Below are 21839 nucleotides of genomic sequence, written 5' to 3' on the forward strand. Positions count from 1 at the left end.
CCTTGCACGTTCCTGGCTCGCTTGCATTCACACGTTCAAAACAGCGTAGGACTGTTAGTTCGTACGCTTTGGGCTGTCATCGATTGCTGAGGGGAGATCGAACCTTCGATCCATATCTTTTTCACAAAAAAAGTGGAGGCAGATCCATTGAATCACAGCCATTAAACGCTGAGATATCTTTTGAATTTAGATTTGTAGCGGGTTCTTCATTTACCGGAACCCCAAGTCCATAGACTTTGCCATTGGCTGACCCAGCTGAGCAATTCAACGAACCATTCAAATTGCAATCGAAAGACTCAAAACGAAGTAATTGTACTGCATGGCTACACAATTAGGATCATGTCACCAAACCCACTGGACCCTTCAGCTTTGCGGGTTGTAAAGCCCATGGCTAGAGGCTTCAAGCAGCTTTGCAAGAAGCTTTGCACATCAAAGTACTCAGCGTAATAAAGGACTTAGTCGAAACTGAAGATAATTTGACAAAAAATGACAGTAGTTTAGGGGTACGCAAACACTTTTCCGGCAGATCACAGCAGAAGAGTTGAAAGCCACTTCAGAGCAGTGCAGCAAGACCATTCAGCAGCTTCGCAGCTTCCTGAAGATTGGTTTCACAATATTATTTTCAATTCGGGACTGTTTGCAGCTCTTGCATCCCACCAAACAAGGAAATGCACTTTGCGAGGGAAGCTGAAGACTTGTCCTTGCCTTCTTGGGCCGCCTCAACACTTAGGGAATAGTCCGAAGGGGATGTTGAGGACTCAGGCAAAGAAAAGTCTAGTTTTAAATGGAAAGACACGAAAAAGACTCTTCCCACGGGAACCCGAAGAAAACCCGAGGGTGGCGATACACAGAAACGCCAGAAAATTGGGCTTTTTGCACCATTAATATACTTATTGAACAGCTTTTTACTTAGGCAGTTGACTCCCCTCTGCAGCACTTTTTGAATTTCGCTGCTGCAGCAGCTCTAGCGCCACTCGCCAGAACCCCATGAAGAGTTCTTCAGCGATTAATGGGTTTTGTCTTTGATAATTGCAGAGCAGGAGCCCCCATAGACATAAATGCCAATTCAAGTTTCCTCTTGAGCAGCAACTGTGTACTGTGGATGGGCTCAAGAAAACTGCAAGGGTTTCAGCTGCCAGATCGACCGATCTCAGCCATCAAAACAGACTCCCAAGCCTCTCGCGTCATGGGAATTGCAAATAAAAAGCCAGAAAGGTATTATGTGGCTTAAGGAGGCCGGATCGCTGCATCCCGAGCAGCAGCAAAACAAAGACCAAACTGCTGCTGCACAGCACACTTTCGCGGTGAGCAGCAGCGGTTGTCAAGGCGCTGCGGGACTCATCAGGCATTAAATCCAACTCTGGTATTTTTTAACAGTCAACACCAAAGAAGCTGATGCGAATTCAGTGCAGAAATGCCTCTTGAGAGACCCCAGAGCCCGTGAGGAGGGGTGGGGCCCCCGGGGGGCCCCGCAGCTGAACGAGGGAAGAACGGCGCGGATCTCTGCAGACTTGCAGTTTTGTTTTCTCGCGAATCGATAAGCAAATTACAAATGGAATTAAAAAGAAACTTTAATGAAGAAAACTGGAGAAGACATGAGCATGCCGTGCTCGTGAGGCACACCAGCAGCATCGACAGTCACACGGCGATGGATAGCTGCTGCGAAGGAGCAGAAGACGCCATGGACAAATGCAGCAAAAGCGACAGCAGCGTTTGCTGCTGCTGCTGCTGCTGGGGCTGCTTGCCCTGGATATTCCTTCCTCCCATTGTGTGGTGGAAGCAGCCGCAAGACAGGCCTCCCCTGGCTATACAAGCCAGTGCTGCAGCAGCGCCAGCAGCAGCAAAAGCAGCAGCAGCAGAGTCAGAGAAGCCGCGCGGCCACGAATTGGTGCTGCTGCCCAGACGGGGAGCTTCCCGCTAGCCTTTGTGCCCAGCGGAATCCACACAGGCACCTCCTCAACGCAAGCTGCGCTGTGCAGCAGCAGCAGCAGCAGCAGCAGCAGCAGCAGCAGCAGCAGCAGCGGCGGCAGCGGGTGTGCGGGGTCCGCCTCGCGGACGGCAGGGAAGTCCGAGCTGCTGCTGTTGTGCTTGCTGCTGGCACTTTTCTAGATGCTGCTGTTGCTGTCGGCAGCAGCAAAGTTGCGGGGGGGCGCATGCACTCTGCAGCAGAGGCAGCAGCAGCAGCAGACGCGCGCCACCCGCTGCGCCTCCAGCAGCAGCAGCAGCAGCGGCAGCAGCAGCAGCAGCAGCAGCAGCTGCCTCCAGCCATCTGCAACGTCGAACCAGCAGCAAAAGGACTCGCGAAGGCGCTGCACCGCCTGGGCCTACAAACTACCTACTTTAAGACAGGTCGCTCGCTGCTGCTGCTGCTGCTGCTGTTGCTGCTGCTGCTGCTGCTGCTGCTGCTGCTGCGGTCGGGCCAGATTAGCTTCCAAGCGCGCCGCGAGCCCCGAAGCTCGCTGCGGCGCTGCTTCGCCTCTGCTGCTGCTGCTGCTGCTGCTGGGTGTGGGGCGGCGGTGCTTGCTGCTTCTGCTGCTGCTGCCTCTGCGCGGTGCTGCTGCCAACACCGCTGCTGCTGCTGCTGCTGCTGCTGCTGCTGCAGGAACCCCCGCTCGGCTGCTGGGGTCTTCCGTGGACTTCTCGAAGCTGGAGCGGCAGCCGTCGGACCCGACGCCGCGTCCGTTTTCAGGTGTACATACACCTGAGCAGCTGCGGAGGCGCAGCAAACTCTGGGTGGACTGTTTTGTTGGCCACACAAATAAAAAAACTTCGGAAATTGTGAAACTCCATTTGCAGAGTCTTCCGCAGCACAGGGGCGACCAGGGCCGCGGAGTGGGGCCCAGGTACTGCCCCTCCATCGCCAACAAGGTCCCAAACCCTAAACCCTAAACCCTAAACCCTAAACCCTAAACCCTAGGCCCCGCCAGCGCGAAACCCTGCAAGCCGACTCAAACCCTAGACCCTCGACCCCCGCCGGGGCGAACCCGACACTCCTACTCAAACCTTAAACCCTCGACCCAACACAGAGTCTAAACCCTACACACCAACTCAAACCCTAAACCCTAAACCCCCACCAAGGCTAAACCCTAGACGCCAAGTCAAACCCTAGACACTCAACTCCTATGCAAACCCTAAATCTCAACCCCAACACAAACCCTAAACCCTAAAGCTCAACGCAAACCCTAAACTCCAACACAAACCCTAGGCCCTCAGCCCCGAACACGAAGCGAAGACCTGGGGGCTTTTCGACAAACCCTAAACCCTAAACCCTTTTCGGCAGACCCGAAACCCTAAGGCTCAAACCCTTAACCCCAGACGGCCGCGTTACACCAGCTTCCGCTGACTGCAGCCTGAGAACTGGGCACTAAAGGGTTTAGGGTTTAGGGTTCGGGGTTTAGGGTTTAGGGTTTAGGGTTTAGGGTTTAGAAACGTCACGCAAGCGGCGTACTCTCCCCGAGCTCCAGCCACAGATACTCGAGCTAGACTTTTGACATGAGGGCGGAGGCTCCAGGATTTAGGGTTTAGGGTTTAGGGTTTAGGGTTTAGGGTTTAGGGTTTGGGGCTGTGGCTGCAGATTCGTCAGTTTCCACACAACCCCTCCCACGTGGTTTGGCTGGAGCCCGAAGACCCCTCGATGTCAGTGATATACCCCGGGGGTTTGTCGGGAGCCTTTCCTGCTGCAGTGCAGCAGCAGCTGCTGCAGTCCGTGCCGGGGCTGGAAGCAGCAGTGCTGCTGCGGCTGGCCTACGATGTGGAGTACTTGGTAGTTAAGGGCAGCGAGGTGCAGCAGACGCTGCAGGCCAAGAATGTCGAGGGCCTCTTTGTTGCAGGACAAGTCCTGGGGACCACAGGTGCTGCTGCTGCTGCTGCTGCTGCTGCTGCTGCTGCTGCTGGTTTGGCTGCGGCTGGGGGCTGGCTAGTGATGCTGCACAGTCGTCGCAGCAGCTGCTGCTGCTGCTCTTGCTGCTGCCAGCTGGCGGCCAGCTTCGCTGCCGTTGCAGCTGCTGGTCTTGTAGATGGGGTCGCAGTTTCTGCTGCTAGGCTTTTGCTGCAGCAGCTGCTGCGGCCGCTGCTGCAGCCGCCGCTGCAGCAGCAGCAGCAACTGCTGCTGCTCTACGCTAATCAAAGCGCATATCTCTGCGCTGAGACCCTTACGGCCCTTTGCATGCGTTCGCATTGCTAGGCATGAATTGATTTAATTTAATTTAATTTAATTTAATTAACTTAATTGACTTTAGTTGCTTCATCGAACAAAAGATGGATGAATGCATTTTGCATGCACCTGTGGGCGTGCCCATGTGCAGTGTACGTACACCCGAGCGCAGCAGCGCAGCAGCGCAGCAGCAAAGCTTTTGCTGCGCTTGTGTCTGTCTTTGCGCAGCAGCAGCAGCAGAAGCTGCGGGAACTTTGAGCGGAATTAATATTTCTTTGCTTCTGTTTGCTGCAGGATATGAAGAAGCAGCAGCACTGGGCCTCCTCGCGGGCTGGAACGCGGCGCTGTTTGCCCTTGCGCAGAAGGCTGGAAGCAGGAGAACTGCAGCAGCAGCAGCACGAGCAGCAGGAGCTGCGGCAGCAGCAGCTCAAGCGTCAGAAGCCGCAGCAGCAGCAGCAGCGGCGGCGGCGGATCCCGCTGCTGCTGCTGCTGGCGAGCCGTCCGGAGCAGCAGCAGCAGCTTCGGAGTCTTTGCAAGCAGCTCCCGCTTCTCCTCCCGCAGGCAGCAGCAGCAGCAGCGGCGACAGCAGCAGCAGCGGCGGCGGCGGGAGCCAGCAGCCGGCAGCAGCAGCAGCAGCAGCAGCTGCTGCTGCTGCACTGCCCCCCTTCGTGGTGCTGGACCCCCTGCAGTCCATGACCGGGGCAGTGGTCCAGCAACTGACCAGTGGTCACGCTCAAGAGCCGCTGCGGGCTTTTGCTGCTCGCCTTCGCTCGCGGCTGCGGGTCCGCTGCGACAACGCAGCAGAGCGGCTGCTGCCTGCTGCGCTGCAGGGGGGCCTTTTTGCTGCTGCCCACAAAAGAGTTCGCCGGGAGCAGCAGCGGATTCGCCACGTCAACAGACTCACGCAGCTCGTGGGGTCAGCAGCGCTGCTGCTGCTGCTGCTGCTGCTGCTGCTGCTGCTGCTGCTGCTGCTGCTGTTGCTGCTGCGGCTGGTGGCGCTGACGCGACGTTGACAGTTGCTGCTGGGCCCGCGGCCGGTGCAGCAGCAGCAGCTGCTGCTGCTGCTGTTGCTCATGCTGTTGCGGCTGGTGGCTCTGACGCTACTTTGACAGTTGCTGCTGGGCCCGCGGCTCGCGCTGCTGCTGCTGCTGCTGCTGCTGCTGCTGTAGTTGAGGACTATCTGGCTGGCACTGTGGGGTGCTGGGGCTGTGTGTTGGGCGTGGGGCGGGTGGTGTGTTTAGGTGTCTGTACACCTGAAATGTGCTGCTGCTGCTGCTGCTGCTGCTGCTGCTGCTGTCTTGCAGCCAATTTGAACTGTCAGCTTCGCGGTGGTCTTTTTTGCTTTCGCGAGCAATATCTTGTTTGGAGCAGCTGCAGCAGCACGCCGGCGCTGCTGCTGCAGCCACGCCAGCAGCAGCAGCAGCAGCAGCAGCGACAACAGCAGCAGCAGCCTCAGCAGCAACGCCGGCGGGCTTGGCCGCAGGCTGGTCTGCGGGCGGCGCTGCTGCAGTGCCCTCTGCTGCTGCTGCTGCAGCAAACGGGTTTCCTGCTGCTTACGCGCAGCTAATCCACGCCCCGCTGCAGCTGCTGCTGCTGGGCCTCAAAGCCTGGGCAGCAGCTGTGGGGCCCGGGGCCCGCAGGTGGTCTGGGGCCCAGCTGCTGGCAGCTTTGCCTCCCGTGCTGCTGAAGCTGGAGCAGCAGCAAACCCAAGGGCAGGCTGCTGCAGCAGCAGCAGCTCCCCAGCTGCTGCCAGCTCCCCCGAAGCCCACGCAGAGGCAGCAAGCAGCAGCAGCAGAGCCGCAAGCAGCAGCAGCAGAGCCGCAAGCAGCAGCAAACATGCGGCAAGCAGCAGCAAATGAGCAGCACACAGCAGCAGCCGAGCATGCAGCGGCAGCAGAGCAGCAAACAGCTGCAGCGGAGCAGGACGCAGCAGCAGCAAAGCAGCACGCAGCAGCAGCAAAGCAGCACGCAGCGGCAGCAGAGCAGCACGCAGCGACAGCGGAGCAGCAGACAGCAGCAGCAGAGCAGCACGCGGCAGCAGCAGAGCAGCACGCGGCAGCAGCAGAGAAGCAAACAGCAGCAGCAGACGCAAACGAGCCCCCAGCGAAGTCCCCAGCGGGGGCCCCACAGGGGGCCCCCCCGCAGGGGCCCCCTCGGGGGGGCCTCCAGGGGGCCCCCCGGGGGGGCCCCCCGGGGGCCCCTGAGGAGGCCCTGTGGGGGCCCCCAAAAGGGGCCCCGGAGTCCCCGGGGGCCCCCGCGGGGGCCCCCAGGGGGGCCCCCCCGGCAGCAGCAGACGAGGGGCCCCACTTGAGCAGGGACTGTGTTGCGCTGCAGCTGCTGGTGTCTTTGCTGCTGGACGAAATGGCTGCGCAGCAGCGGGGGCCCCGGGGGCCCCCCGGAGAGGGTACAGAGGGGGGGGCCCCCAGGAAGATGAGGATTTGCTGCTGAAGTGCTTAACTCCCTCTTTTGGAAGTGTTGTTTCTTGGGGGCCCCCAGGAAGATGAGGATTTGCTGCTGAAGTGCTTAACTCCCTCTTTTGGAAGTGTTGTTTCTTGTTCTGTCTTTGCGCAAATTAGATATTCTTTTTATTTCCAAAGAGAACAAAGAGAAGCAGCAGCAGCAGAGTCCAACGAATTGATTCCTGAAGTCATCAACAGGTGCGCTGCTGCGCTGCAGTTCCCTGCATGCGGTGCTTCCGTGGCTTGCTGCTGCTGCTGCTGCTGCTGCTTCTGCTGCTGCTGCTGCTGCTGCTGCTGCTGCTGGGGTTTTTCTCTCGCCGGGTGCGCTGCGGCTGCTGTTCTCTCAAGGGCACAGCTAAGAAAGCTTTTTCCTTTTGATGATTTGTTTCTCTTTTTGAGTTTTATTTCAAAATGTTTTTCGTTTTGATAATTATTTTCTCTTTTTTGAGTTTTATTTCAAAATACTTTTCGTTTTGATGGCTCTTTTCTTTTGGCCCTTTGTGCTCTTCGTGTGCTGCATGCGCGTTGCGGTGTCTGTACAGTGCGTGAGGTGTATAGGCAGCTCCAGAAGTGTTTCTGCTGCTCAGCTGTATAGGGAGTTTTCTCTAAATGCTTGCAGCTGACCAAAAGCGGACTTTTTGCTGCAGTTAATTAATCAAATTTAAACATTTTAAGACACTTTTAACTTTCCAAGAAAACGCAATTTGCCATTTCTGGGGTGTATAGCCAGCTTGAGGTGTATAGGCAGCTTGAGGTGTATAGGCAGCTCGAGGTGTATAGGCAGCTTGAGGTGTATGGGCAGCTTGAGGTGTATAGGCAGCTCGAGGTGTATAGGGAGTCAGGGAGTGGGGCTTTCGTTTGGTTTGCTGCTGCATGCAGCAGCATGATTTGTGTGGTTTGCTGCTGCATGCATGCACTGGATCTGTTGTTTGCTTCCTTTGCTGCTGCAGAGAACTTTATCCTTTTTTGTGTTTGGAAGAAATCGAAAATCTGCAGCGCCAAAAACCCCACACTTTCCGGGAGGCGCATTTGCTGGGCTCTCTGCGGCCCTCTTCTTTGCTGCAGCTCTTCCGGGCGAAGCGTCAGCAGCAGCAGCAGCAGCAGCGGCAGCAGCAGCAGCAGCGGCAGCAGCAGCAGCAACGACAGAGGCAACAGCAACAGCAACAGCAACAGCAACAGCAACGGCAACAGCAACAGCAGCAGCAGCAGCAGCAGCAGCAGCAGCAGCAAGGGAGTGAATAGAGGGCCTCGCGGTGCAGCAAAGGGAGCAGCACATTAGAGAGAGAAGCAGCAGCAGCTGCAGCTGAAGAAAAAAAGATTTCGGAAATAAAAAAAGAAAGAAAGACAAAACAAATAAAATAAGAATGGAAGCAGCAGCAGCTGCAGCTGAAGAAAAAAAGATTTCGGAAATAAAAAAAGAAAGAAAGACAAAACAAATAAAATAAGAATGGAATTGAAATAAATAAACAAAAAGAAAAAATATTAAAAAATAAGGTCATTAAAGAAGTCCAGAAAGATAGAAGCAAAATGAAAAAAGAGGGATTTAATTACAAATGACAAAAATAAAAAAAAAGGAAACTTAATTTTAAATGAAAAAAGACAGAAACAGCAGCAGAAGCCATTTAAGGAGAGGCATTTGCTGCTGCTGCTGCTGCAGCTGCAGCAGCAGCTGCTGCTGCTGCTCCAAAAGGCTGCAAATTATTTCTTTTTTGCTTCCGGAAACCCTTTTTTAAAAACTGCTTTTGTTCAATAAAGACAAATAGCAGCAAAAAGGATAGTTGCAGCAGCAGCAAAAAGCATAACTGCAGCAGCAGCAAAAAGGATAGTTGCAGCAGCAGCAAAAAGGATAGTTGCAGCAGCAGCAAAAAGGATCATTGCAGCAGCAGCAAAAGCCATAACTGCAGCAGCAGCAAAAAGGATAGTTGCAGCAGCAGCAGCAAAAAAGATAAAAGCAGGAGCAGCAAAAAGGATAACTGCAACAGCAGCAAAACAGACAAAACTAGAAGCAGCAGAAAGACAATTGCAACAGCAGCAAAAAGACAATTGCAGCAGCAGCAAAAAGACAATTGCAACAGCAGCAAAAAGGTAAAAGTAGAAGCAGCAAAGGACAATTGCAGCAGCAGCAAAAATTAACTGCAGCAGCAGCAAAAAGGTAAGAGTAAAAGTGACTTTGTTTTTGCTTGAGGCCAAAAGTGTATTTTAAAAAGTGAATTAAAAGCTGCAACTGGAAAATTAGAAATAAAAGAAATTAAAATAAATAAAAAGAAATAAAAATATAAATAAAAAAGAAATAGAAAAGAAATGAAAAGGAAACAGATAAAAAACTAAAAAGGAATTGAAAAGAATTAAATAAAATGAACGAAAAGCAAACAAATAAAAGAAATGAAAAGGAAATAAGTAAAAGAAATAAAAAAGAAAATGAAAAAAAGATATTTGAAAAGAAACAGTTTATTTTATTTCTCCTTTTTTGTCTGCAACTCTTTCAATGTTTTATTTTTTGACTTTTTGATTTTTCTTTTTTTTAATCTTTTTTCTTTTCTACTTTTTTCTTATTTCATGTTTTTCATTTTCTGATTCTTTTAATATATTTCTTTTCCTCCTTTTTTCTTTTCTTTTTTCGTTTTTTTCCTTTTTTCGATTTTTCCCTTTTAATTTCCTCTGCAGTTTTATTATTTATTTATTTATTTTTCATTTTCTTTTATCCCTTTTATTTAGTACTATACGTATTACTTCATTTCTTCAATTTACTTATTTTATTTATTTATTTATTCATTTTTTAATTTATTTTATTTATTTTATTTGTTTTATTCATTTTATTTCTGTTTATTCTTTAATCCTTTTAATCTGCCATCATCTTTTTAATTCCTTTTCATCCCTTTTGTCTTTTCAATTTTTTTTAATACTCTTTACCTCTCTAATTTCTTTTTTCTTTTTATCTTTTTTATTTCTTTTTATTTTTAATTTCTTTTTAATTTCCTTTGAATTTGTTTTAAATTTGTTTTAAATTTACTTTAAATTTATTTTTAATTTCCCTTTAATTTCCTTTTAATTTCTTTTCAGGTTCTTTTCTTTTTAATTTCCTTTTAATTCCTTTTTAATTTCTTTTTCTTTTTTATTCCATTTCGTCCTTTAAATCTCTTCCTCTCTTTTTATTTTATTAAATTTTCTTTTTTATTTTAAATTCTTTTTTATTTTCAATTTCTCTTCGCTCCTTTATTTTATTTTTTCAATTTCTTTTTTTTCGCATTTTGTTTTTTCAATTACTTTTTCTTTTTCCTCTGTTATTTCATTTCATCCTTTTTTCTTTTTTCTCTTTTTGTTCCTCTTTTTCTCTTTTCCTAATTTTGTCTTTTTGTCTCTTTCTGTCTTTTCTTTTTATTTCTCTTTTTGTCTCTTTTCGTCTTTTTATTTTCTTTTTCTCCTTCATTTCTCTTTTCTTTTTTTTTCTTTTTTTTATTTTCTTCCTTTCCTTCCCTTCTCTTTTCCTCTTTTTGTCCTTCTCTCTTTTCGTCCTTCTCTCTTTTTGTCTTTTTGTCTTTAATATCTTTTTCTCTTTTTATCTTTTCCTCTTTTAATTTCTCTCCCGCTTTTTATCTTTTCCTTTTTTAATTTCTTTTTCTCTTTTTGTCTTTTTGTCTTTTTTTGTTTTTTCTCTTTTTGGAATAAGCAGTTTCTTTTTTGCTGCGTCCTTTTGATCGTAGCAGGAGGAGAAAAATATAAATAAATAAAAAAATAAATAAAATCTAACAAACAAATAAATAAATAAGTAAAACTAATAAATAAATAAATATATCTAATAAATAAATAAATAAATAAATAAATAAATAAACTCTGACAAATAAATACATAAGTAAAACTAGTAAATGAATAAATAAATCTAATAAATAAATGAGTAAATAAATAAAACTAAAATAAATAGATAAATAAATAAACAAACCTAATAAATAGATAAACAAATAGGTAAATAAATCCAACAAATAAATCAATAAATAAATTTCATATTAGAGTATACAAATAAACTAAATGAATAAATTATGTAAAACATAAAACACTAAATAATGCCTTTTATTGAAAGTTATTTATTTTAATTACATTTGTACAACTAATTAAATATATCGCAAAATTAATCCTATGAATTAAATATATTAAACTAAAAATAGTTTCAATCTTTTTGTTTGATAAATATTAAACACCATTTATTTAATTTTATATTTTGCACTAATTACGTCTAATGCCCCCAGATACATCTAAATTTAATTTATGTTATTTACTTATCCATTCAATTATTTAATTATTTATTTTTTTATTTATTCATTTACCTATTTATTTATTTATAATTAGTTTATCTGCAGAATTCGGAAAAATATTTCAAAACAAATATCCCGTAGACACATTTATTTAGCTGCGACCCTCGGTCCCTTTTGGGGCCCCCAGGGGCCCCCCAGGGGCCCCCCAGGGGCCCCCCAGGGGCCCCCCAGGGGCCCCCCGGGGGCCCCCTAGGGGCCCCCCGGGGGCCCCCCAGGGGCCCCCCGGGGCCTCCAGGGCTCCCAGGGGGCCCCCTGGGGGCCCCCTGGGAACCATTTGGGGGCCCCCTGGGGGCCCCCAAATGCCCTTGCTGCTGCCCCGGGGGGCCCCCGTTTGGCCAGAGCCTGGGGGCCCCCTTTGGAGGCTGCGACAAAAAGAAAGCAGCAGCAAAAGCTGCTGCAGCAAACAGCCATGGTGGGGCCCTAAAAGCCCTGCGGGGGCCCCTAAAGGGGGCCCCTGAGGACCCTGGGGGCCCCTAGAGGGGCCCCTCGAAAGGCCCCTTGAGGGGCCCCAGGGGGCCCCTTTAGGGGCCCCCCGAGGGGCCCCCAGAGGGGCCCCCAGGGGGCCCCCAGGGGGCCCCCAGAGGGGCCCCCCGAGGGGCCCCTTAGGTATAAATGGGGGCATCTCAAGGGGTGTTGAGGCTTCGGGTCGTTTTGCTGCTGGTGGCCGTCGCGGCTAGGCCGCGCTGCTGCCACCCCCTCCCTGCTGCTGCTGCTGCTGCTGCTGCTGCTGCTGCTGCTGCTGCGGCTGCTGCTGCTGCTGCTGGAGGAAGTCCGAGACGGAAGAGCCGACAACTCTGAGGGCCCTGCCGATGCCCTCGAGGCCCCTGACGAGGCCGCCGGCTTGGGCGTGTTGCTGCTGCTGCTGCTGCTGCTGCTGCGCTGCTGCTGCGCGTCTGCTGCTGCTGCAGCAGCAGCAGCTTTCGTGCAAGTGCATGCAGCAAAGGTAAGAACCATAGGGCTTCCCGTCTATGCAATAAAACTCCGGAAAATATCTTATGCTGCTAAATCCATTTCGGAGATAAAAGGAAAGAGCAGCAGCATTATAGTCCGCCACGTGTAGATACAGCGCAGCAGTTGCTGCTGGGTTGCTGCTGCTCCTGAAAAACCCCACAGCTTGCTGCAGCAGCGCAGCAGCAACTCCCAGCCGCCGCAGCGGAGCAGCAACAGCAAGCGTCAGCACGTACGCCAGGTCGCTGCACTCCCGCTCGCCCTCGCCCCCTGCTGCTGCTGCTGCTGCTGCTGCTGCTGCTGCTGCAGCAGCGCGCTCCCACTCCCACGTGCTGCTGGCGCCCCCCGGCTCCCCTGCTGCTGCTGCTGCTGCTGCTGCAGTGGCGGCGCACTCGGAGGCTTCGCTGGGGCGCCTAGCCTCCGGGGCTGAAGCCTCAGCAGCAGCAGCTGCTGCTGCTGCTGCTGCTGCTGCTGAGTTCTTGCTGCTGCTGCTTTCCTGGCCAAAGGCTGAAAAGAATGAAGGAAAACCCAGCAGCCCCTGCTGCTGCGCAGCCAGCTGCAGGCGGCAGGGCTCTTGCTGCTGCGCTGCAGCGGGGGCCCCCGGGGCCCCCTCCTCCGGTGCTGCAGCGCCTGCTGCAGCAGCAGCAGCAGCAGCAGGGTCAGCACGTACGCCAGGTCGCTGCACTCCCGCTCGCCCTCGCCCCCTGCTGCTGCTGCTGCTGCTGCTGCTGCTGCTGCTGCAGCAGCGCGCTCCCACTCCCACGTGCTGCTGGCGCCCCCCGGCTCCCCTGCTGCTGCTGCTGCTGCTGCTGCAGTGGCGGCGCACTCGGAGGCTTCGCTGGGGCGCCTAGCCTCCGGGGCTGAAGCCTCAGCAGCAGCAGCTGCTGCTGCTGCTGCTGCTGCTGCTCTCTGGGCCCCCCGGGGCGAGGAGGAGCCGGCGCCGCTGACGCAGCAGACTGCTGCTGCGCTGACAGTCTGCTGGGGGGCCCCGCGAGCAGCGCAGCAGCAGCAGCAGCAGGAAACGAAGTCCAAGACAAGAAACAAAGAGGTTTAAGAAAAGCAAAAAGAGTGACAGAAATGACTCATCGGCAGCTGCCGAAGAAAAGTTTAAATGAAGACAGAAAAAGGAATTGCGGCGGCAGATGCGGCGTGACTCTTGAGGTGTACATGCAGCGCATGCTGCGCGCGCAGCCGCCAACTGCCCATTTCTAATTACTTTTTCACTTTTATTTTTTCTTTAATTCTTTTCTTTGTTTGTTTTTCGACAATTCAAAACGAAGATCGCGAAAAACGAGCTCCGGAACGCCCTGTCGGCGGCGCTCGCAGCCGAGTTGCAACGCGCTGCTGCAGCAGCAGCTCACTCATTCGTGTCTTTTTCCTGCACTTCCATTTCGTCTTTTGACATCAAAAGAAATGAAAAATAAAGGAACTAATTCAAGCGAATGCGGGGAACGAGAGAGCTGCAGCAGCAGCAGCAGCAGCAGCAGCAGCAGCAGTTCGTTGCTGAAGCAGCGCTGCGTTTCCAAATGCTGAACTTGCTGCTCTGTAGTGACACTGCAAACTTCAAGCTGCGACGGCCCAGCAACTTTCTAGAAACAGAATTTACTTTTATTCTTTAATCCATTTGCTGCTTGCTGCTGCTTGCTGCTGCTTGCTGCTGCTGCTGCTGCTTGCTGCTGCCTGCTGCTGCTTGCTGCTGCAGCGCTCTGCAGCAGCAGGCAGCTCAAGTCTGTCTTTCTGGCTGTCTCTGCGCTGGCCTTCTCCCAGCAGCACCAGTGGACCACTGCTGCTGCTGCTGCTGCTGTTGCTGCTGCTGCACCTTCTGCTGCTGCGCTGCTGCGGTGGCCTGCGGGGTGTCTGTACACCCCAGCGACTCAAAAGAAACCCCGCAGTTAGCAAATCAATTTGCATGCATTCCATTTTAAATCTTTTAAATGTTTTATTAAATGTTTTATTAAATGTTTTATTAAATGTTTTATTAAATGTCTTACCAAATGATTTATTAAATGTTTTATTTAAAGGCTGCTTCTGGCAGCAAAACGACTTGCTGCAGCGCCAGCAGCAGAATTCAAATTGAGTCAAAGTACAGAAACAAAGAGACACAACAGCAGCAGCAGCAGCAGCTGCTGCTGTTGCTGCTGCTGCTGCTGCTGCTGCTGTTTGGCTCTCAGTTTTGCTGCGCTGTTGCATATTTGCTGCTACGGGGTATTTGCTGCTGATTTGCTGCTTCGATTAATTCTTTAAATTTTCTTTTTATTTAATTAATTATTTAAATTGTCATTTATTTATTTTATTATTTAAATTGTTTTATTTAATTGTTTATTTAAATTGTTTTTATTCATTTTTATTTATTTAATTTTCCTTTTTATTTAATTTGCTTCTCTTTTGGCTGCCTCAACGGGAAGGCCAGCAGCTTTCTCTAAAAAAGAAAATAAAACAAAAAAATAAAAACAAAAAGGAAATAATAAATAAAATAAAAAGAAATAAGAGATATAAATAAAAACAAGAAATAAATAAATGAAAACAAAAAGAAATAAACGAAAGAAAAAGAAATAAAAAAAATGACAAAATAAATAAAAATAAAAAAGCAACCAAATAAAAAGGAAATAAATCAATAAAGAAATAAAAACAAAAATGGATGAAAAGAAGAAATAAATTAAAACGAAAAGGAAATAAATAAAAACAAAAAAGAAATAAATAAATAAACAAATTAATAAATAATAAATAAAAAGAAATAAAAAATAAAAAGAGAAATAAAGAAAATTGCTTGCAAGGACAGAACCAGAAGCAGCGGAACAAAAACCGCGTGGCCGCGAACTTAAGACTACCTCCGCCTGCTGCTGCTGCTGCTGCTGCTGCTGCTGCTGCTGCTGCTGCTGCTGCTGCTGCTGGACAGCTGCTGAAACAGCGCGAAAGGCAGCAGCAGCAGCAGCAGCAGCAGCAGCAGCAGCAGCAGGTAAGGGGAACGCGTTGGGGTGTATGCCCAGCTCTTTCACTTCACTGCCTATTTCTTTCACCTTTATTATTAGTATTATTTATTATTTGTTTTTATTTATTTATTTATTTATTTATTATTATTATTTTATTATTATTTTATTGTTTTGTTATTATTTTTATTTCAAAATGGAGTTCTAATTGGGGAAACAACAAAGTACAAACGTCGGTGCCCACGGCCTGCAGGATCACCGCCGACTGCAGCAGCAGCAGCAGCAGCAGCAGCAGCAGAATTGCAGCAGCAGCAGCAGCAGCGGCTGCTGCTTTGCTGCAGCGTAGCTCGCTCAGTACAACGAGAGGCCGCTGCTTGCTGCCCCTCAAGCTGAGCATCATTTGCTCATTTGTGTTTGTTGCTGTTGCTGCTGCTGCTGCTGCAGCAACCCACTGGGTAGCAGCAGCAGCAGCAGCAGCAGCAGAAGGCGCACGAGCAGCTGAGTGGCAGCTGGCGCATGCAGACAAGAAGCAACTACAGCTCATCATGTGGACTTCTGCCACGGGGCTTAGGCTGCTCCTTATACGGCTGCTGCTGCTGCTGCTGCTGCTGCTGTTGCTGCTGCTGCTGCTGCTGCTGCAGCCGCTCTGCAAGGATATCTCCCAGTGTTGCTTCGAGGTTCCCAGAAGTAAGGGCCTGCTGCCGCAGCAGCATTTGCTGCTGCCCCACGTACAGCATGTGCTGCAGCAGCACGAAGCCAGCAGCAATGAAGAGCAGCAGCACCAAGAACGAGCAGCAGCAGCAGCTGGAGCACCGCAGCAGCTTCCGGGGAGATGTATCGAGGATCTGACGCACAATCAAACACAGCAGCAGCAGCAGCAGCAGCAGCAGCAGCAACAGCAGCTCCTGCAGCAGCAGCAGCAACAGCAGCTTCTGCAGCAGCAGTCGCAACACAGCAGCAGCAGCGCACCGCCGCGGGGGCCAGCCTCCGGCAGCAGCAGCTAAGCAGAAGCAGCAGAAGCAGCGGCAACACCAGAAGCAGCAGCAGCAACTGAGTGCATGCGCAGCAGCAGCAGCAGCAGCAGCCCAGTCGCTGCAGCAGCCCCGAAAAGCAGCAGCACCAGCAGTGCCCCCAAAGCAGCAGCACTAGCGGCAGCGGCAGCAGCAGCACTGGCGACAGCGGTAGCAGCAGCAGCAGCCGCTGCTGCTGCTGCTGCTGCTGCTGCTGCTGCTGCTGCTGCTGCTTACAGCAACAGAATAGTCTGCACTAGTGGAGACGAGCAGCTGGCCGTCCTGTAAGAAGCAAAGGCCAGTTACTGGCAGCTCATGTGCTGCTTGCTTCCCCAGCAGCTTGAGCCTGAGAGCAGCAAACCCCCAAACTAGGGTTTAGGGTTTAGGGTTTGGAACTTAGGGTGTGGGGTTTGCGGCGAACAAGCTGCTGGCCGCAGAGCTCGCAAAACCCCACTCGAAGGGGACCAGGACTTAGCGAAGAAGGGCGGGAGGAGTCCGCAGAAAATTAGGGTTTAGGGTTTAGGGTTTAGGGTTTAGGGTTTAGGGTTTGGGACCTCCTGTCGAAGACTTTGCAAGAGCCATTCGCGAGGCCAATGGCCACTCGCTGGTGGTCAGCAGAAAGCGCCAGTTGGCAGCAAGGAGAAGAAGAGTCGCAGCAAACAGAACAAACTTCAACTAGTTTTGCTGCTGCTGCTGCTGCTGCTGCTGCTGCTGCTGCTGCTGTTGCTGCTGCTGCGGGGGCAGCAGGCGGGGGCTCGTCCACCTTTTTGTTGCTGCTTGCTGCAGCTGCTTCCGCGCCCTGCATCACCACCGCCCTGCGCGCCCAGCCCCCAGGCCACAAACCCTAAACCCTAAACCCTAAACCCTAAACCCTAAACCCTAAACCCTAAACCCTGAACTCTGAACAGTGCCTGCTCGCTTGCAAGCAGCTCCCGCCCTTTCGACCCTCTGAGTGAAGAGCGCAGCGCGCAGCAGCAGCAGCAGCACGTGCTAGGGTTTAGGGTTTGGGGCTTAGGCCCTAGGGTTTAGGGTTTAGGGTTTAGGGCTTGCCAGCCGAAAAGATAAGAAGCGCCCCTGGCCTCGCTGGCCACAGCTATGAGGCGTTTGTGGGGGGAAGGGCCGTGGGGGTTGCTGTTGAGGAATCTGAAAGAAAAAGAAAAGTTTTGAATTAATTAAAGTTTTATTTTTATTTATTTAATTTAATTATTTATTTATTCTTTTTATTTCTTATTGCCTTCATTTCCAGCAGACCGCAGCTCAGACTTCTACGCTGTTGCCACTCGGAGTCCTGCAGCAAACCCTAAACCCTAAACCCTAAACCCTCAGCCTCGCGTCCCAAACCCTAAACCCTAAGCCCCAAACCGTAAACCCTAAACCCTAAACCCTAACGCCTGCTTCCCCTGTCGCCCGTGCACTGCGGCCAGTCGTTGACGCCCAACCCCACGCAGCAAACCCTAAACCCTAAACCCTAAACCCTAAACCCTAAACCCTAAACCCTAAACCCTAAACCCTCGGGTTGGCCACGCAGCAAACCCTAAACCCTAAACCCTAAACCCTAAACCCTAAACCCTAAACCCTAAACCCTAAACCCTCGCCCGCCCACCTGCAGCAGCGAACACTGAGGGTTTGGTCTTTACTGCGGGGGTGAGGAATCCGCTGAGACAGCAGCAGCCCCTGCCCTCTCCATTCCCACAGAGAAAGCCCCCCGTCGGAGCCGCAAGCAGCCACCTGCGCGCAAACCCTAAACCCTAAACCCTAAACCCTAAACCCTAGGCCCTAAGCGCTGAACGCCGAGCGCCCGAGCCGCAGCTGCAGGCAATTCAAACACTGGACAATGGCTTTAAAGCTGCTGCTGGGGGTTTGAGGCTCGGGGCCTGGAGCCACGCTCCGCCTAGGGTTTAGGGTTTAGGGTTTAGGGTTTAGGGTTTGCGGCCACCAGGTGCGAGTCGTCGCTCATAGTGACATCTCTTATGTCGCCAATGCTGGCTTGCATTTCAGACACCAACTCTGTGCGGACTTCCTGCTGCTGCTGCTGCTGCTGCTGCAGCTGCAGCTGCTGCTGCTGGTTTGCTGCAGTTTCCTTCGCTTGCGGCTGCTCAATTACCACCCTCCACACCCTTCAGCAGCAGCAGCAGCAGCAGCAGCAGCACCGACAGCAGCAGCAGCAGCAGCAATAAACCCTGCAGCCAGACCAGCCAATCCTACGGCTTTATCAGCAAGGGCCCCCTCAGGCAGGGTTTGCTGCAGGGGCCCCGGGGGCCCCCGGGGGCCCCTGGGGGCCCCGTGGCTCTCCAGGGGCCCCTGGGGGCCCCTCGAACGATCTGGGGGCCCCCGGGGCCCCCCAATCGGCCTGGGGGCCCCCGGGGCCCCCCAAGACCCCCAAAGGAACCCAAGGGGCCCCTGAAAACCCCAAAAAGACGCCAGGGGCCCCCAAGGGGCCCCTGGAGACCCCCCGGGCCTTCCCAGGGCCTACAGGAGCCCCCAGGGGCCCTCAGGGGCCTCGGGGGGCCCCTAGGGGCCCCCCGGGGCCCCCAAGGGGCCCCCGGGGGCCCCAGGGGGGCCCCTAGGGCCCCTTGGGGGCCCCTGGGGGCCCCTGGGGGCCCCTGGGGGCCCCACAGTTGGGTTTATTCTGACCTCAAGACTTTGTCTTCTCCGCCAGAAATGATATATTCGCCGGAGGGGGAAAATCTGGCGACGATCTGCAGCAGAGCAGAAGAGAAATTGGAATTTGAATTTATTTAATTGAAAAAACTTTCTTTTTTTCTTTTTTATTTCGATTGAAACATTTAAAAAAATAAAATAAAAGACTTTCTATTTTCTTTTTTTATTTTGATTAAAACATTTTTAAAAATAAAATAAACAAACTGAACCACAAAGGCAGACGCGGGGGTCCGCTGGCCTTCTGTGGCGCCAGGACGGCCCTGCTGCTGCTGCTGCTGCTGCTGCTGTTGCTGCTGCTGTTGCTGCTGCAGCTGCTGCTGTTGCTGCTGCTGCTATTGCTGCTGCTGCTGCTGTTGCTGCTGCTGCTGCTGCTGCTGCTGCAAGTCCTCACGAGGCGTTTCTTCGTTTGTTCGGTTCCGAAGCGGTGCAGAATTTGCAAGCTGTGTCGATACACCGCAGGGAAGCGCAGATGAACTTGAAGTGGAAAATGTTTGGAAAAAGGATTTAAAAGAATTAATATGAATAAAAGTGCATTTTAAATGAATAAATTTTAAAAAGTGGCATTTAAAACAACTAAAATGAACAAAAATGGATTTAAAATCACAAACTTTGCAACATTTTGAACTTCCGCCTGCACACCCGCTGCTGTCGTCCACCTTCATTATGAGGCATTCCCTGTCGCTGCAGCCGCAGAAAAGATTGACCTGCAGTCGCACGCAGCAAAACATCTCTGCTGCTGCTGCTGCTGCTGCTGCTGCTGCTGCTGCTGCTGCTGCTGCTGGCCGCCGTACTGTTGAGTTGTAGTTGATGGAGTCCACGACGCAGCCTGCTGCTGCTGCGTCGATTGTGACGATCTTCTGCGTCTCTGGGTTGTAGGTGTGTGCCTCCTGCAGCAGCAGCGCAGCAGCAGACAGGCGCAGCAGCAGCAAACCAGCTGCTGCTGCAGTTCCGCTCGGCTCCAGGGCCCCCGGCCCTTCTCTGTGGCCTTTTAAATCACCAAGTGTACATACACACCAGTTTGTCTTCAATTCCATAGTCTTTGCCGCCGCCGCCGCCGGAAGTGACTATGAAGGTGCCGTCGCTCGCCGCCTGGGCGCAGCACGCAGACAGCCGCCCAAGGAGGCGGAAAGCGCAGGTCCCGAGAGCGATCTCGCGGAATTAGAAGTAGAAAAAGCAATTTAATGGACTTTGGGGAGAAGAAAAAGCGGAAAAAGGCGGAGTTACCGAGTAGATCGGGTAGTTCAAGTAGGACACCACCGGCGCGGGCATGGTGGACCCTGGCTGGGAGAGGCGCGTGAAACTGCGAAGCCGCAACGCAGAGTCCGTAAAAAGGCTTTTTTCGGAAATAAATGCATTATTTGTTTCTTGAAAGCTGAAGTTGAATCGGCAGCGGCGACTCGCGAGGCGGCGGCGCCTGCTGCATGCAGCAGCAGCGGGAAGCGGCGCGGCGTGCGTACACCTCGGCGGCCGTTAGCGGCGCGGGACTCGAAGACGAAAAGGGCTTTCAGAAGTTTTAATTTGGAGTTTTGGGGGGCAAAAAAAGGCGAAAGAGGGGGCGGGAGGCCGGCCGGCGGGGCTGCGGTCGCTGCTCGGGGCCCGGCGGGCGGTGCGGCGGCTGGGGGGGCCGTTTTCTGCGCGGGAGTTGGGAGAAAAGTGTCGGAAAAAGTGGAAAGGCGCAAATAAATGAAGCGGAGAGGCTTGCTGAGGTGTACAGACAGCGGGATCGCGAGGAAGAGCAGCGCGGAGCTCCTCTCCGGCGGGCAGAAGTGACCCCGCGAGGCGATGGGCGGGCGGCCGGCCGCCCGGCGAATCCCGCGGCCCGCAGACTGATGGGGGAGAATGGAAGCAGGCGAAGACGCTGCTGCTGCTGCTGCTGCTGCTGCTGCTGCTGCAGTGACGGAGCTGCGGCGGAAGCTGCGGCTGGTGGCGCAGGAGGCGCGGGCCTTCGGGGAAGCTGCGCAGGGGCGGCTGCGGCAGCAGCAGCGCGCGCTGGAGAAGCTCAAGAGCGAAAATGCTGCACTAAAGAGCGAACTGCAGCAGACACGGGAGGCTCTGTCGCAGCAGCAGAACTTGCTGCTGGGGGCTCGCATGCAGGGGCTGCAGGCGCAGTGCGGCTTGCTGCTGCGGCGCACTGCAGCAGCAAAGCGCGAGGAGCAGCAGCTGCTGCAGCGCCGCAGCCTCCTCGAGGCCCGCCTCCGCAGCAGCAGGCAGCAGCTGGGGGCCTGCGGCGGCGTCTTTGCGCAGCAAGTGACCAGTGGTTCTCTCGAGAAGCAGCAGCAAGTGCTGGAGAACCGGCTGCAGCAGGCGCTGCAGAAGCACAGCCAAGCTGCTGCTGCCAACAAGCTGCTGCAGCAGCAGATCGACGGACTCCGCCGCGAGCGAGTGGCCTTCCAGCAGCTCTTTAGAAAGGCCCAGGGAGATCTGCATGCGGAAAAACAACAAGTCCTTTCTTTGATCAAAGTTGCTGCTGCTGCTTTTGCTGCTCGAGAAGCAGCGCAGCAGCAAATTGCTGCGCTCAAGGCCGAGGAGGCCAAAGAGCGCCGCAGCTTCGAGAGCGAGTGGGCCGACCTGCAGCAGCTGCTCGACGGGCTGCAGCTGCGCCACTGGGCCCGCCAGCAGCAGCAGCAGCAGCAGCAGCAGCAGCAGCAGCAGCAGCGGCGGCGGCAGCAGCAGCAGCGCGACGCCGACGCGCGCCGCGCCGCCGAGTGCGAAACCGAAGCCCACAGCAGCAGCAGCAGCAGCAGCAGCAGGAGCAGCAGCAGCAGCAGCAGCAGCAAGTCGGAAAGCCCTGAAGAAGGACTCAGCAGCATTTGCAAAATCCGGAACTACAAAGTGGCTTTTGCCAAGATCCAAGCTGCCACAGGCATCAGCAGCGTGCAGCAACTTGCTGCAGCATTTCAAGTTGCAGAAGAACACAACTTTTCTCTTTTCAATTATGTTAATGAGTTGGGGGAGCAGCAGGAAGTGGAAGCAGCAGCAATCCAGAGTTTGCGGCAGCAGCTGCACTTCTTCACGGAGCTGCAGCAGCAAACTTGCAGGCAGCAGCAGCAGGCCAGTCTGCAGCAGCAGCAGCAAGCTGCTGCGGTCGAAAGCCGCGCGCAGCAGCTCGCTGCAGCAAACGCTGCAGCAGCGCAGCAGCTGCAGCAAATCAGCAGCAGCGCCAGGTGTATGTTCACCTTGGTCGGAGCAGCAGACAAGTACAAGGACCAGCTCTGGGCCAAAGAAGATGCAGCAGCAGAAATAAATATAATTAATTATTTGCGAGCTGTTGAAGAAGCTGTCGATTTGCTGCTGCAGCAGCTGCTGCGCCCCAGCTGTACAGACACCCCGGACCCGCCCCCCCGCCCCCAAAAAAACCCCGAAAAAAACACCAC

At 52.4% G+C, this 21839-nt stretch overlaps 4 protein-coding genes across 4 annotated transcripts; 2 read left to right on the forward strand and 2 right to left on the reverse strand.

Moving 5' to 3' along the window:
- Positions 1-1552: 1552 nt before the first annotated feature.
- ENH_00063690 (glucose inhibited division protein A, putative) lies at positions 1553-7854 on the forward strand (the record flags this gene model as incomplete). The annotated part of the gene is made up of 8 exons (XM_013582149.1): positions 1553-1612; positions 1980-2349; positions 2603-2868; positions 3575-3851; positions 4448-5069; positions 5458-6366; positions 6751-6810; positions 7563-7854. The coding sequence occupies 8 exons, from the start codon at positions 1553-1555 to the stop codon at positions 7852-7854; spliced, it is 2856 nt and encodes a 951-aa protein (XP_013437603.1).
- Positions 7855-11592: 3738 nt separating this feature from the next.
- Positions 11593-13257, reverse strand: ENH_00063700 (acetlytransferase, GNAT family domain containing protein, putative; the record flags this gene model as incomplete). Its single annotated transcript, XM_013582150.1, has 3 exons — positions 11593-12374; positions 12538-12842; positions 13229-13257. 3 exons carry the CDS (start codon positions 13255-13257, stop codon positions 11593-11595), a joined length of 1116 nt encoding a protein of 371 aa, XP_013437604.1.
- A 2070-nt stretch (positions 13258-15327) lies between these two features.
- Positions 15328-19734, reverse strand: ENH_00063710 (hypothetical protein, conserved; the record flags this gene model as incomplete). Its single annotated transcript, XM_013582151.1, is given in 10 exon segments — positions 15328-15639; positions 16042-16150; positions 16359-16603; positions 17741-17902; positions 17908-17926; positions 18439-18503; positions 18857-18904; positions 19105-19356; positions 19480-19554; positions 19690-19734. Coding segments are annotated over 10 exon segments (1332 nt in total).
- Positions 19735-20304: 570 nt separating this feature from the next.
- Positions 20305-21839, forward strand: ENH_00063720 (hypothetical protein, conserved; the record flags this gene model as incomplete). The annotated part of the gene is made up of 1 exon (XM_013582152.1): positions 20305-21839. A coding segment is annotated over one exon (1535 nt), but the record flags the coding sequence as incomplete, so codon positions are not given.

Source organism: Eimeria necatrix, genomic scaffold (genome assembly GCF_000499385.1).
Source record: "Eimeria necatrix Houghton genomic scaffold, Enh_scaff571, whole genome shotgun sequence".
NCBI classification, from domain to species: domain Eukaryota; phylum Apicomplexa; class Conoidasida; order Eucoccidiorida; family Eimeriidae; genus Eimeria; species Eimeria necatrix.